At 40.3% G+C, this 16,091-nt stretch overlaps 1 protein-coding gene across 1 annotated transcript in view; it reads left to right on the plus strand.

The window, feature by feature from the left end:
* ENPP6 (ectonucleotide pyrophosphatase/phosphodiesterase 6) overlaps positions 1 to 16,091 on the plus strand; it is a 36,843-nt gene that overhangs the window by 12,277 nt on the left and 8,475 nt on the right. Inside the window, exons 2-6 of the mRNA XM_009565679.2 lie at positions 1,772 to 1,951; positions 7,894 to 8,005; positions 12,187 to 12,328; positions 13,064 to 13,243; positions 15,319 to 15,456. Coding sequence (XP_009563974.1) covers positions 1,772 to 1,951; positions 7,894 to 8,005; positions 12,187 to 12,328; positions 13,064 to 13,243; positions 15,319 to 15,456 — 752 coding nt within the window. The remainder of the gene's footprint in view (positions 1 to 1,771; positions 1,952 to 7,893; positions 8,006 to 12,186; positions 12,329 to 13,063; positions 13,244 to 15,318; positions 15,457 to 16,091) is intronic.

Genomic DNA, 16,091 nt, shown 5'->3' on the forward strand with positions numbered 1-16,091 from the left:
CAAACTGACATCAGACCTTAAATCCTATGGGGAGCTCAAATCAGCAGCAGCTGGAGCTCATCGGTTCTATATGGAGACTACACTGTACATCATACAAATATGTGACCTAACAGCTTCAGCACTGACCTGCAGGTTTTCCAGGCTGGCACCAATTGCCTGCCCAAAGCTTAGCAGGTTAACACATGCTTAGGAGTATGTGGACTTCAAGAAGCTGGAGAGATAGGTTTGTCCTGTAAGGAGGAAGGCTGCAGTTTTGATGCACTATAGAGGCTTCTTTCTAGCTCTTTTTAGACTTAAAGAGAAGAAAGCACTCAGCAGCCTAACGGGGACAGATTACTACCTATCCAACCCATCAATTTTCCTACAGTAAACCTAGTTGGTTTAATATGGTGAATATTGACTGCCATAAGTTGGGACTGCTTTTTCTGTGCTGGGGAGAAGTAAGTATTTTGCATAATTCAAATACTGCGTAGTAGGGAAGGAGATCTGAAAACCCATTTCAAGGTCATGTGTACCCGAAGTATACAGAGTCTCCTGCTCAAAATCACACAAAAGAAGTATACCAAGGTTGCTTCAGTTCTGATCACCATGCTCAGTGTCATAGTAATCAAAGCCTGTGATCTGGATCCTTGCAATAGCATGAATCACCAGCTAATGACAGTGTCTCACGTATGCATCAGTCATTGCTTTTTAAAATATGGAAATCGTGAACTTCCAGTACAACTTAATTTTCAACATTGCTTCTGTTTTTGTTAATTCGATGCAGATTAACTCTTAAAATAAAGCATCCTCTCTTCTGAAAATGATGAGAAGTGGAAGACATCTCTTGACTATTAAATACTGGTTTCTAGTAATATAAAGTCGCCCAAGGGCCTCCAAGATGCAGTAACAGGGCTGAAAATGTCTGGTAAAGCGATTGCTGTCACACAACCACAAACAAATTGTTCTAATTTTTTTTTTTTTAAATAGCAAAAATGGAAAATAAAAGTAATATATAAAGGTTTTAGCCTAGTTTTTGCTTGTATGCAGAAAAAAAAATGCCCTATGGATAAAGGAGAGGAGAAATATGCGTTTCCCAAACTTTATTCTATGGTTCCAGATCGTGCCCTTCTGCCTTCCAGTTCACAGAGTGCTTTCTGCACCCCCTTGGGTCTGTGCACTGGCAGGTACCTCAAAATGACTGCAGACTTGGCAGATGTTACATGTGTTGAGGAGCCACATGTTAGCCAAACGTGTGGCACCTGTGCAGGCTACTGCTGCCATGGTTCGTGTGGACTGGGTATGGCTCATTGAGCAGGCCATGTAGTGCAGGATTTGTTTCTTCTGGCCTCAGCTGTCTAAAAGTTGTCTGTCTCAAGCTAAGCTAGTGATGTGATTTTTCTCTGCAATTAATGGAGAGCAATATGCACCTCCAGACGAAAACTCCTCCCAGATGCCTTAGACAGCTATGTTAGTGTGGCATAAACTGCTTTCCAGAGGTGCCTTTTCTTCTACATTGACCATGAAGGGAATGCAGGTGGCTTACCTAAGCTTCAGCATCTAACTTTCAAGTGGCTCAATTGGGGGATATAGACTGCTACCTAGAGGACCTCAATAAAAGGTGACAGTTGAGATTATATGAGCAGTTGCAAGGTAAGAGGTCCCCAAGTTCAAAAGTGAGCTTTACAGATGATTTGCTGGATGAGCTGGTGGTAGCAGTGGTGGTGCTGGTGGTATCTTTCTGCTGGAGAACACCAATCTGATTGTGGGGTTTTTTTTACCATCCTTGAAGGTCGCCACTGCGAGGTCCATCAGATGATTGGAAACTACATGTGGGACCAAAAAGCAAATGTATCTTTTGATATTGGTGTGAATAAAGAAAGCCTGCTGCCTCTCTGGTGGAATGGATCAGAGCCTCTGTGGGTCACAATGATGAAAGAAAACAAGAACGTTTCCATGTACTACTGGCCAGGTTAGTATGTCGAAAATTGCTGCCGTCTTAACAGTGCATCTTTACATTTAAGCACTCCATACACTGTAGAACTGCTCTTCACTGAAGTACAGGTAAGACTTATGAATACTTTACTAACCATTCGTAGAAATGCATTCTCTTTTCTTAAGCCATCACAATTTACATATGCTTAGAAAGGAAAGCACTGAAGTGTTACTGGAGATAGTTTTCCATCAAATGTTATCTTCGAGAGAGTTGCTGGCTTGCAGGGCATCACCTTCTCCACCAATTGCTCATTCCTTTTGCCCTCCTGTAGTTTCTGCTGTGCTGAATCGTTGCTCCATGAATGGTTCATAGAGTAACACTGTAGACCATGACACCGATTAAAATAAAACAGTAACCATCCCCCCCCAATGCTTGTTTGGTTTTAACCTGGAAATAGAAGCTGAGACCTCAAGATCATTTGTGTGAAGACAGAAAAATCCAACTGAAAGCAAAGCATCCTTTGGTGAGCTGGAGTGGGCGCTCTTGGCTTCCTTCATCATTAAGTTGGGTGAGATCCTAGTTGCTCTGAGTCTGAGCCATTTGTTTGGTGGGAGTCGTTCGTTGTGTGCTGGGTACTGGACCACTGAATCACTAGGCACTTATAATAACAACTCCTTTTTAACAAATAGTAGCATAGCCTTAGCCTTTCCATTTAGGGACCTACATGTAAATAAACGTTCCAGCTGAGCAGCCAGACCAAATCTGTTGCAAGGTACCCAGCTTCTCAACTTTTTGACCTTTAACTCGGATACCTAAGCAGCATGCAAATATAATCCAATGTATAACTGCGGGCTAGAGGACCAAGTTAGAAGAGCTGTACTGAATACAGCCAGTGCCAGTCGGCAGGGCAGCAGCAGCTGACTCAGGCCTTGGGCTCCTGTCCAGCACATCTTCTGCATCCCAACACACATGTACCTGGTCATGCTTTTTCCATCCTATATGGCTTATGGTATCCCAGAAGAAAAAGGCCACAGTTCTTAGGAAATGGAAGAAAGACCAAACCAAGATGAAAAATATCTCAAGATGACAATATTGCCTTATGGACTCAAAGGCAGTCCAAGAGACTGGAAGTGCCAAATAAATGTAATGGTTTGGATCAGCCCTCAAAAAAAAAAAAAAAGCTTATTTTTACTGGGGATTACCCAAGTGACCTAACAAAAAGGATACAGAAATTTTAGAAGAATGTAGAAATTCTTCTAAAGATTTACGAAAAGACCTCTTTCTGTAGACTGTTCATTTTTAACTACTAATGTAGCTGCACTGAATAGGTATAATTAGGTACTGAATAGATGTAGCAGTCTACAGAGGGCTACTGAAATCCAAAAGGAAAGTATCCCTTTCCATTAAATGCCTTTGGGTTTTACCTAGCTCCTTCATGTTGCCCTTTGAGCAGTGTCTTCCCAGAGGAGGACATATAAGGTGTATTTGTGTATATCCCAGTATACGTATGTATAACCTTCACATTTATCTAGCTACTATTTCCAGTGGAAAACTGCAAAGAACAGCAGAGCCTCCCTTTTTCCAGTGTTTACACCGCCAAGTGTATGCCTGGACTCTCTTACAGCACAGAGGGAGAATTTGTGCCCTATTGATACCAGTGGGAGTTTTTGCATGGAACTGATATTTTAGCTGTGGATTGTGATGTGTACATTGGTCTGTCATTAATTATTTATCTGTGATGATCAACCTTTGGCAAAGTCACCAGTTCTTCGGTTCAGCAAATGCTTAAGCAGATGCTTATTTTTAAGGTTGTTCATGATCTCGAAGGACAAGTTGGCCATACAGGGTCAGGCACAGGGCGGGAAGCAGGGTCAAACATAGAACCATTGAACTAAACCACAAGGCAATTGGGCCACAGTGGGAGCCCAGGTGTAACTGGAGTAAACACAAGTCATGCCAATTACAATAGTATTGATTTATTACATTTTCCCCATATGATTGTTTGAAACTGTTTTCTAGTTCCATGGTAAAGATGTAATCTGTTTCTTCTAGATTTATTATTTTAAAATTTTAATTCTTTAAAAAGCATTTGACTGTGGAGAAGTGCCAAACAAAATGAAAGAAAAAATAAGGGTTTAATAACCAAGTTGGGTGGAGGTCCCATAGACATTTGCACTGAGTATGATCTGCTATTAATGATTAACTTTCCAGCCTAAGGATATACTGTTGCTTAGTCGTGAATCTTGCAAATCTGATAGAGATCCAACTAAGGAAAGTCTCATAAACTGTTAGTATGAACAGCAATGTGCAGCCAAATTCATCATGCTTGGTTCTGGAAGATGCTATTTTCTCTCTAGCCAGCAGTAAAGACAAACAAGACTGATCAAACGTAGCAGAAACGCGTTGCAAATGTCTGTGAGCTGATTCTAAGGGCTAACTTACACCACTGCCATTTCCTCCTCAGAGCCATTTCCCAAGCTTTGCAAAGTCTGAACCCAAAATGTGCTGCTTTGTATTCCTCCGTACATTCTTCTCTCATGCTTGTTCAGTGCTTAAAGGAAGAAAATTGAACAGAGCCACAGAGTAGGACAGCTGCTGGATGCGAACACCTATCCATCATAGTTTATCTGTGGGCTCTACATAAACATGGCAAAGATAACTAGTGGGCAGAATTCATCCAAGCTCTCCTGCCTGTAGAAGTAGAGGAGCCAAAATACGACTGTGCTGGGGGTCCCAGCTGCTGCTTGTGCCAAAACATAGGAGCTTGGCTTGTAGGGACATTTCTCTTCTTTCTCCACAGCATTTATTAGGCAGTTTCTGCTCTTCAATACATTCCTGGGGAAAAAGTCATGTATCATCTCACTGTTTGCTAAGTAAAACACAACAGCTAATGCCGTACCTGGGGTGAAGTGCACAGCCTCACACATAGGTTGCCTGTCTGAAGCACTTCAGCTCCAGCTCAGCCCCATGGGTGGTGTCATCCCAAACTTTCAAACTCCCTTATTTTTCAGCAGTCTATGCAACTACTTCAGCTGAAGTGCCGTGACATCTTTTCTCAGCACTAAAATGAGAAAAAGGGATTAAAAAAGGACTCTAAACCCAACCTTTCACCTTTTAAACACAACATTTACCAGACCATGGACCTAGTCTGGAAAGTTTTCAAAACCTTCTGTTATGACAAGTGGTGTCTGACTGTTAAATCAATGTTTAGAAATGCAGTTTAAAGCTGGCAAAGGTTCAGGTCTCCATGTCAGATAGATAAAGAGGAACCTATATATCACTGTGAAAGCAGTCCTTATTCCTGCTCCAGTTGTTCAGGTTTTTAAGTAAAGGTTTAGCATCATATGAAACAGTGCAGAAAGTTGTCTAACATTATATCTTAGTAAATATACCTCATCTGTTTGTAGTTTAACCCAGTAAAACTTAACTTTCCCTTTATCTGGCTCCAAATCTTTTTAAATTTCCTGTCCTGTAATATTAAGAGAGAAAATGTACCCTTTGTCCTGGTCTCTACCAAAATGAAATTTAAATAGTAAAGGGTCTTCATGGCCAGTATTTTTGAATTGTAACAAGCCTTAGCATCAAAAATCCACATTCAAGTTTTTTTCATCACAGAGGCTAAAAAAAAAACAACAAAAAAAGAAGATATCTAAGCAGCCTGAATTTTCAATGTTGCTGCTAATGAACTGCACACTTGAAGACCAATATTTAGTGGCTACAATTATTTCTAATTGTTGCTGCTTCTGTAGTCTTTTATGTCATGCTCATCACCTGATGATCTAGAAATAGCAAAGATATCTCAGCAACTAAAATATCGCAGATCCCCAAGAGGTTAATGCTTCTGGTTATAATTATCCTGTGAGTAATTCTGAGGAATAATATCCGAGAAAATTATAATCTGATTTCAGTATCTAAAGAGGGGAAAAAAGAGGTTAAATCATCATGTTAGTCATTTGCTATGAGCAATCATTCACCCAAACTAAAATACTAGGCATTTCCAGTGCTTTTCCACATGTATCCTTAATTTCTTGCCTGGCTTTGGAGCCAGTCTTTTCCCAGACTCAAGTGTCAGAGGAGAAGATGGCTCTGAAATTCCAGTTCAGACCTGAAACACTAGCAAAGGCCACAGAGAACTACTGCATCACCTCCAGAATCTGAGGTGGCTGAAAAACCATAACCCATGTTTTGCTGCTGGAATCTATCTTTGCTGCACAATGTAATTTATTGAAGATGCTGTGTGCATATGTATAGAACTTTTATGATGGGATGGTGTGGAGAGACAGTTCTTGCCAAGTAGTCCGCAGGATGTTCATCCACGTTGCAGATTAGTTCTGTGGTGGATAAAGTATCTCCATGCAGAAAGGGGAGGATTAAATCATAGAAGTTGGGGCAACAGGGCAAGAACAAAAAGTGACATCATCACACATTCCCACAATTTAGCAGACCCAAATATAGAGTTTCAAAATAATGTAAATAAGCTTTTACAGAAAAGTTAGTTGACTACATTTTCTGTTTATTTTTGCAAATAATTAATTCTTACAAACAATTAATCATAACAGACGGGGTCCCTTGAAACATACAAAGAATGTGGAGACCTGACAACCACTACCATGGATCAGTATGTGAAGAAACTGAATCTGTTGTGTGTACTAAGACTCTTTAACTTTTGGAAAGAGTAACCTCCATCTGGCTTTCTGAAAACCAGTGAAAGATTTTAAGAAATTTCCTAAGCTTGTATATTTAAGTTTTTTTCATTTTTCATAATACTCTTGAGAAGTCACAATCAGAAGTCTCTTAGCCAGCTTAGACTGGGAGTCTCAGTCCCCATGTCTCAGTATTGCACTTCTGCAATGTGAGCTCATGCATGCTGAGATGCAAGACACTGAGAAATTCTCTTTACTGAGTGTCCCAGTAAGCAAACCGCTGTAAATCATCCCTGAAGGTGTCTCTACTTGTTCCAGTACCCTCTCTGTACTTACACCTCCTCTGCACCTTCTTCCTCCACAAGCAATGAGTCAACTTGTGATAGTCCTTAATGCCTATTCCTTTCATCCCAAAGATCCAAATGCAGGCAGATTCAGGCTATGACTTACAGTTGCCTTTTTTATCTGCTGGCATTGCTGTATACCAAGGCCATTTTGCAAAATATCTCTCTTTTTTTTTATTTTCTTTTGTCCCAAGAATACACCAAAAAAATGCCTAACCGTGATGGGAGGACTCCGGCGCTTGCAAAAGATAATTTGCATGAATCCAGTGTTTCTAAAAGCACCATTCTTTAAAATATTAATGTTATTCAGCAGCATAGTCACTGGAGAGCAAAAGGGCAAAAAAACCCTCAAAAAACATGTTTTTGTGTGTTCAGGGCCATGTTCTCCTCTAGGATTTGTTGCCATAATTTTCTGCACCACAAAACAGACTGTATTTTGCAAGTAAGGCTGCAAGTTACCAAGAGAGTTAATTGGTTTATCCTGTTTTAATAAGACCTCCTGGGAAACAAATGTAATAGTGGAGTGCCAGTATCACATAATAAAATGTGGTTTATAGAGGATATTACAGCGTAAGATACAGCATGTCTAACTGGAAAGTATTTGCTGAACTTTCAGGGAAAAATATCTCAATCTATTATGTTGGAAGCCTGGAAATGAGGCTATGTGGCTGCAGTAGTTAAAATGAAAACAAGCTAGCAATTTAGGTGGAAACAGTCTGCCACAAGGGAACTAATAGTTTTATTGTGGGACAGTCACACAGAGACCTTACTTTTTGATAGTGAAATAAAATAATCAGATGTACGGTGTGCTACAAACGCTCATCAAACCAACCTCTTTTCCCTTCTCCCTTCCCAACCACAAGGTTTCCTGCAGGGAACATATAAGGTAAGTAATATCACAGGGAATTTACAAACCTGAACTTGGACCCCATGGTGTGGAGTTTGAGATCGAAGTGAAACAGCAGACCTTACCGCATTTTTTTGCTCGTAGGTTGTGAGGTCGAAATCCTTGGAGTCAGACCAAGTTATTGCCGTGAGTACTTCAGCGTCCCAACAGACAAAGACTTTGCACAGGCCATCAGTGATGCTCTCGAGTCTTTGCGGTACGTCAATGGCTTGAGGTTTCCTCTCTCAAGAATCAGTATTTGGGTTTACAGTCAGCTTTGCTGTAGGGTGATTTTCAGGATTGGCTCCCAGGCAGGAAGATGGAGGCTGAGGGTGGTTTATAATCCTGTCATACAAACACGACCGTTACAGAAATAGGCCCTTACATTAAGATCAGAGGGATTACTCTTCTCATGGGTAGGTTACAACACAGAGGAGACATCCTGACTTACTGTTTTTAATTTGCAATTTCAAAGAACTTTAATGTCAGTCTATGAGTATCTATTCACTGCAAGAGCAGACTTCCAAATGCTTGGATTTAGACAGAGCTCCCGGGAATCTGGAAACCCACTTGTTTACAAGACCAATGCTTTGGCTCTTTCTGCGCTTTAGAACACCCCAAGCACAACAATTTTGGAGGCATTAATTTTGTACGAATATGAGGATAGGATAGGATAGGATAGGATAGGATAGGATAGGATAGGATAGGATAGTTGGAAGGGACCTGCAAAGGTCATCTAGTCCAACTGGTGGGAATGATGGGAATACATTGCTCAACTAGCTCGTAGGAAAAACATATGCTCCATCCTCAGCTTTCCAGTTCCACTGTGTCGCATCCAAACATTAACAAGGGACAATTCCATGTGCTTTGTGAAATCAGGGAAGATTACACCACCACATGCGGAGCCAACACCTTACCTTAGTGATAACTAAGCTTCCTCTTTTAAAACCTTGTTGGTTCCATAATTTATCCAATCCTAGGATGCACTTCTAACCTGCTACTTGCAAACTGCCATAACAATTTGAATCTGAAGGGTTTCATATTCTAGTGCTGAGTGTTACTTGTTCTTGAAATGAACCCTCCAAAATGATGAGGCCGCTGCAAGAGATGTTGCTCTCAGTTGCACACTGGGTCCTGTTGCACAGATGCTCACAAATCACAGTGGCATTTACTGCACAGGGCTTAGAAAGAAGCTATCATCTCCGAACATGCGAGACATTTGATCCTGAAATGATTTAGCTTATATTTTAAGAAAGTCATTTGCATGTGACATGAGGAGGTCACATGTGCCAGAGGAGGCTTTCTGGGGCTTCTGCAACACTTTTAATTCAGTAAATAAAGAAGGAAATGGAAAAATGAATACAGACACTAGCTCTGACTTCTGGTGGAAACCTGGAATTAGCATGGAAAGCTTTATGCTCAGATATCGTTTGGGGATGGGGCAGGATACGCTTGGTGCTCCCTGCCTGGTTTCTATGAAGCAAGATGTGTAAGGCTGCTTCAGGTGGGTTGCAGCTTTGTAATTGTGAACATGGTTAAAAGCGAAGCACAAACTGTTAACAGCTACAGCCCTTCAAATTGCTCTTGTGAGTACCTGAGCCCATTGAAAAAGTTTCAATTGCTAATTCACCCCAAGTCACAAGGCTTTTCGCTGCTGTCTTCCATGGAAAAGAAGAAAAGGGCAGGGACCCAAGGGGTTCAGTGGGTCAGCTTGAAAGAAGTGAGAGCTGGTGATTTCAACAAAAGAGCAAATCGCTGCCACCACAGTACCTGCTGTAAACAGCAGCTGTGGCCTGCTGGAGAGCCCAGGTCCTATAGATCATGATGGAGCTGCAGGAGGTTCTGTCTCTGCTGTCCATTTACACACCATCCTATCTTGAATTTCTGCTTGGCTTCCTTTTCTTTAAACTATGTACCCTGTCTGCAGCAAAGGAGGAAAGAGAAAAAAGGAACCATCACCAATAAAATTAATAATCAGTTGTGGATGTAAATACTGCAAGGACTTAAAATAACAAAGGAGGTTAGAGAACGAACAGAGAAAGAAATAGGTATGTTTTCCTTATCCTTGCTCTCAATTGTTTTTCCTTTCATTCATACTCTTTGTTTAGTCCTTTAATATTCAGCAAACTGCTTTCATACTGCTAGGCTAGCCCGTAGGAAGTCAAGCCTCTGAAATGTCTTTATTGTTGGTGCATTCATTTAGCAGGATTTAGCATCTCTGGGTAGAAGAGTCTTGAGCATGTTTTATTGCCACCTGCATCTTTTGCAAGAACTTGTGACTCTTGATGCTGTTCAAAGGCTGGCAAATGCAGCACGTTTCCTTTCCACACTCCAACTATTTGAAAAAGCTCATTAAGCTGAGGCTGGCATTAGCTTTCTGCAGGAAAACAGCCTGTGGCAAGGGCAGTCTGTTGCCTGGAGCACTGCTTTGCTCAGCTGCCCTAATGGCAGGAATTGGTGGTTCGTGAACTGCACTTAGGCTCCCACCAATAGCAAACCTTACAAGGACTTCAGAGAAGAGAGAGTAAGCCCTTTATTGTGGAGTGGTGGCCCAGGGGTTAACTTGAGTTTGAGCACTGGAATGTCCTGACCCATCTTAACTTCACCAGGGGAGAAGAGAGTTTTATCAATGCCCTCTGCAAGGCCAGGAGTAAGCAACTCATCAGGGAGCCACTGAACTCCTCTTGCAATCAGAGGAAATCATCCTTCAGGAATATTCTCCAGTCTCTTCAAGCAGGTGTTTTGAGGCTGTTATTTAGACCAAAAATACTCAAAATGAAGTCAAGCACCCATTTTTGGCAAGTAAAACTAAAACCTCTTGTATGTCTTTTCCACAACTATAATTTAAGGGCTGTTGTAATCTACCTACCTTCCTGGACAGGTGTCATGAAGTTTGCAGGATACTTGCAAAGTGTATTGATAAAATATTTATTATTTATATAATAAATATATTTTATTATAAAAATAAATATATTAAAATGTTTTTGTATTGCCATCGGTGCCACTCAGCTTTCCTCAGCAAATTTCCGTAGCCATTTCTTTTGAAAGTTACAGGTGATTGGAGAAGACAGGACTAATAGAGTCAGAAAAACAGATTTCTTCTCCCCATGCAAGCCATGATCATCTGCATATCTTGATCAAAATGATTATTTAGTTATGGCTGAGAAGACACAAAGCAGTCTAAGTAAAGGTAATTAATACAGACACTGCAGTAGAAGAAAACTGTTCCAGTAGGTTTAACGAGTGTGTAAGATGGAAATTACAGGGTTAAATTGTAGAAATGAATTTGTGCCTAGTATAGATGGAAAGTAACACTTCAAGTGAAATTGGGTGAGGAAGGCTGCTTCATTTGAATGGCTTTAAAATCATGAAGAGTGAGAAAGAAACTATTCTGCAGGGCCAGTGGTGGAGAAATTTCCACCATGACAGACCTTCAGCTTCCTGCAGGACTGCTTCTCTGAGCCCTGCAGCAAGCTTACAAATGCAAATGACAGACACTAATTCATTCATTCAGTCCCTCACCTCTGATTTTTTTCCTTCTCTCTCTCATCACACAAGACTACTTGGGTGTCTTTAATCAGAGAACCTGGACCTGTCAGTACATCACACAAAGTCTGTTTGTAAGGATCTTGATCTGAATGAGGGCATGTATTATGGATGGCACACGCTGTCGTAGCTTAATACAGTAGAAAAAGACTTCACGAGCGTAGATTAGTGATTTTATCCACATGACTGCTTTCAGGAAACTTTACAGTGAACTGTAAAGTGGTCATGAAAATGTAATTAGGAAAAAGATGCACCTGCAATCTCCACTAATTACGCAGAGGGCATTCAGTGCAGAAGCGTGTGATCAGCTAAACTTTTGCAACTCCAAGATTAGCTTTGTTTCCTTTTGGTCATATTCCTGAATAAACACCCCATCAAAAAATCTTACCCCAATTCATACCATTTGGGATTTTGCAAGGTCATGGGAGAGCCTGTCCTGAGTTGGCCACGGTGGTTTGGAAGACCACACAAAGGAGAAAGTTTTATTAAAACACATTTAACACATTAATCCTTTTATAAAAGCATTCAGCACAGAAATTAATATTTCTTCAGAGTCTTTCTTTGTCATTAAAGGAAAAGCTGCCTTCTTAATTTGAAGAGGTAGCAGAGGGCTGCCAGGTCAGCCTGTGCATGTAAATGGCAGTCTCTACCTCCAATGGGAGTCTCAAGCAAACTTGAGAGACTCTGGGTGTGAATAATGAGCCCAGTCATGTGGCAGCGGGTAGGAAAGCACAGGCTGGAAGCAGAAAATGGTGCTTGGGGCTCTATATGCTGGTGAGGACAATAACACCAGCACCCAGGAGGTGTCATGTGTGTCAGCCTCTCAATCTTTTCTCTCCCTCCCACCTCCAGCAATGGCAGTGCAGAGATGGCTGCGGTGTACTACGAGCGTATTGATGTGGAAGGTCACCACTATGGTCCTTTATCCCAGCAGCGGAAGAATGTTTTGAAGGAGGTGGACAAAGCCCTGAGCGACATGATCACGCTTATCAAGGTGAGTGCTGTCCAAAAATCCCAGGCTCCTGGGTGTGTTTGGACAAGCCTTTTAAAACTGCTTTTTGTAACACTGCAGAGAACCTATTTAATGCCTGTTAATTGGATGCCTTGTCTGTAAACTTTTATTTCCTGAGAAATGGAGGCTACCAAGATCACATGGAAGTCAAGGCACTGTTCCTCTGATTTTTATTTTTGTGGTGTTATAATCCTCCTACTGTATTATTACACTGACAGCCCTGGGAAGCCAATATATGTGTTGCTCTGTTTATAAGTTGTTTTGCCGGATGGGATTTATAGTAGGAGAATGAATCAAAACTGCTCACTTCTTAAGGTTTGTGGAATCAGATAATTAACTTTTATAGCAGTTTTTATGGCACCACTCAGAACTCTGTACTTTAAACTCAGTTTTAAAAAACATTACCTAAATGATTTTGCAGCGAGGAAAAGAGACTAGCAAGCTTTTGGAAAAAATGTCAGTTCTATGAATATTTCTGACAATGATGAATGCTCATTAGAGTTTTTCAGCTGTTTCAGTGTGGAGAGGAAAATATATTTCCAGTCTCACTGAAGTAGAAAAGCTCTAGTGCTAAATGATTGTATATTTGTTGCTGTGCTCCTTCTAGTCACCTTCCACTAAATCAGTGGAGGTCTAATGGGTTTTAAAACTTGTTAGTGGACACATGGTGTAAAACGTTTACCTGGCTGTAACAGCTGTTATGCACTCACTTCACAGAAGAAGGACCTTCAGCATGATATCGATGTCATCCTCTTCTCTGATCATGGGATGACAGACATTTCTTGGGCAGACAAAGTGATTGAGCTGAAAAAGTATATCAATATGAGCGATACCATACAAATGAAGGACAGAGGTCCTGTTGTGAGCCTCTGGCCAGCTCCAGAGAAGCATGCAGAGGTACGTGCAGCTTATTCATATTTATTTGGTTTTGCATTTCCTTGTTTATGACAATTGTGTCTTTTGTTTGCTTGTAACATCCAAATTCTGCTCTCAGATGTGTGTGTAAAAATCAGCCTTAGGCTCTTACCAGAAGTCAGACTTGGATCCTGTGACACTCTTGTGATGACAATTTCTGAAGGAAAGTCACACCAGGCAAATTAAAAAGCATGATCTTTCACCGTTATTTGGCACAGATATATGTTTTCAAACCTCACCACTATATGCTTCTGATAAATAGCTAAAGGAACTCAGCTCAAACCCTATACTTAGGATTATATATATAAATATTAGTCAATTTATTGACACTCTAGCTGGGATTTTCAAATGATCTTCAGGAGGTCAGGCATGCATATTCCAGAAAACTCCCATAGACTTTGAGGAAATAACTCCATTAGACCAGAAGTACAAAAAATAAATGTCTTACAATATTCTTCTTTGAAAAATTTTGACGAATAAGCTTGTTGGATTGGATCAACCATAAGAGCCCAAGGCTAGAACTGTAGGATTTTGAGTGACAAACTAAAACAATATAGAAAAAAAACAACCTGGAAACCACTTGAAAAGAATGAAAATGCAGCATTTGTTAGTAATAGACTAGTACATTATAGTTTAACCAGAAACCAATGCTTGAGAAGTTGTTGTTGCTGTCCTCAGAATATAGATGATTGGATGTACAAAACTAGTGTGCTCCAGGTGAATAATTTTATTTTCTGTATCGTATTTTAGCTACTTCGAATAAATTGTAGCTTGTGCAACTTTTTTGAAGAGAACATTTGCTACTTTTTGTATAGGCTCTTCAGGAATTGCATAGCTGTGATACCATGAACATTTCAAATTAGTGCCAGAACTGAAAACTGTCCTTCATTTCTTTTTAGGACTTCTTACTGGAGTGCTTATAAAGTTGGTTTTCTGTTTCCCAATAGCCAGATTCCTCTATTTTTAATTCACTTTAAAGAGCCACATCTAGGAATTAGATTGTGTCATACCATAGAGGTATCACATGTAAGAGTTGTCCCATTTTGAAGCACCAGAAGTACTCCAGAACACTAGAGCCACTCTTTAGTCCATTTCATGGTGGGAGAGTCGGCTGAGTCCTGCCGTCACATCGTGGTGACACCTTAGTGACTGCATATCAATGCAAATCTCTTGCACATGAGTACACATATCACACATGCAAAGGAGATTTTGCTAAAGGGCTATTGAAGGAGCTTTCGTTCTTGTTGTATTATTTCCTGTTTATTCCTGAAGATTATTTATATTTAAGCAAATATATATAACCTCTGGGGAAACCCACCTTCTCTATGGCGTATGAACATCTTCTTTAGGCATTTAAAATATTTTTCTGAATAATTTGGGTTTTAACCACATTTGTGTGATTGTATTTGAGACAGTATGATTAATATTAATAAACCACTTGTACAGCATTGTGCAGCTTCAGAGCCACAGGCATCGGCTGGTTAATCTCACAACATTCTTATGAAGCAGATAACTAAGCACTATCAATCCCTTTGATAGGGATTGACTTGTTAAGTATAAGAAACATAGGTGTGGTGACATTAATTGTTCATTGAAGAGCACAAAGAGGAACTAGCGGCAGAAGCCAAAGGCAATATCCCCTTTCTGCAACTGTACCCAGTCTACATGGTGCCTTTGAGCCTCCTTCGTCACTTAGGACTGTCTCCTATGATGATTTGGCTTCTGCTGGTGTATTTCTGTTGGTTGATATACTCGCATGCACACATTTCTGAGTGTGTGTATTATAAATATATAAAATACAATAATTCATACTTTCCTATGTGTTTATGATCCAGTTTTCAGAATCTCCTAAAGCACATAAGCAAGTTTTGCACAGCTGGCATCTTTGGACTGGGAAAGCTCCAGTTTGAACGTGCTGATGATTAGCCATTAAAGGGAGTTAGACATTTTATGAACTCAGGAGTTTCCATATACCCATAGGTGTGCATATGCTCTTTACAGCCATATGGTATCCTAACATTTGTTTTATCATATCAAAACATTTGTTTTCTTTGCAGATATATCAAAAATTGAAAGCTGTGGAACACATGCATGTTTATAACATACAGGATATTCCAGACAGGTTTTTCTACAAAAAAGGAAAATTTGTGTCTCCTCTAACTCTTGTAGCCGACGAAGGATGGTTCATAGTAGAGGTATGATATAGAAGCACAATACTTAGACATTAATGTGAAAAGGTGCAACATATGAAAACAGTAAGAAAAATGTACCGTTCTGTGCTGGACGTTGTGTTAAAGTATTACATCATTTACCTGACTTGATTACAATGCTGATGTCAAAGATTGCTGTATGCTCAAAAGAGTCTAAAGGTATGGCATCTATGCTGAAAATAGACAAAGTTAAATAGTTAAGACAGCTCTTTTTTTCTGTGTCATCATAAAGCAGGAAGAGTTTTTGTATTTCCCATTCCAGTTCTGTTGTTTTACTCCTCTTCCCCCTGCCAGTTTACTTCATCTCAGACACAAAAGTGTTTCCATTTCAAGAGCTTACTATCCCTCCATTCAGCAGTACTTCATGGCAACTTTTCCTTCTTCCTGGCTTCCCACCCATCAGAATGTGTCCTAAAAATGCCCTGTTTCTCCCAAGCCCTCCAGTCTCAAAAGGGTCAGTCTGGGGATTTATTCCTTAGAGGTACCTGGTGCTTGTTCAGCAGAGAATTGATTAGACCTGCACATCAGGAGATTTTTCATACCAACTTATTTTGCTACTGTAAAATAATGTTGTTGTTGTTTTGTACTTATATGCTACTGAGCATCTCCACATTACATCT

Source organism: Cuculus canorus, chromosome 4 (assembly GCF_017976375.1).
Source record: "Cuculus canorus isolate bCucCan1 chromosome 4, bCucCan1.pri, whole genome shotgun sequence".
NCBI lineage: Eukaryota > Metazoa > Chordata > Aves > Cuculiformes > Cuculidae > Cuculus > Cuculus canorus.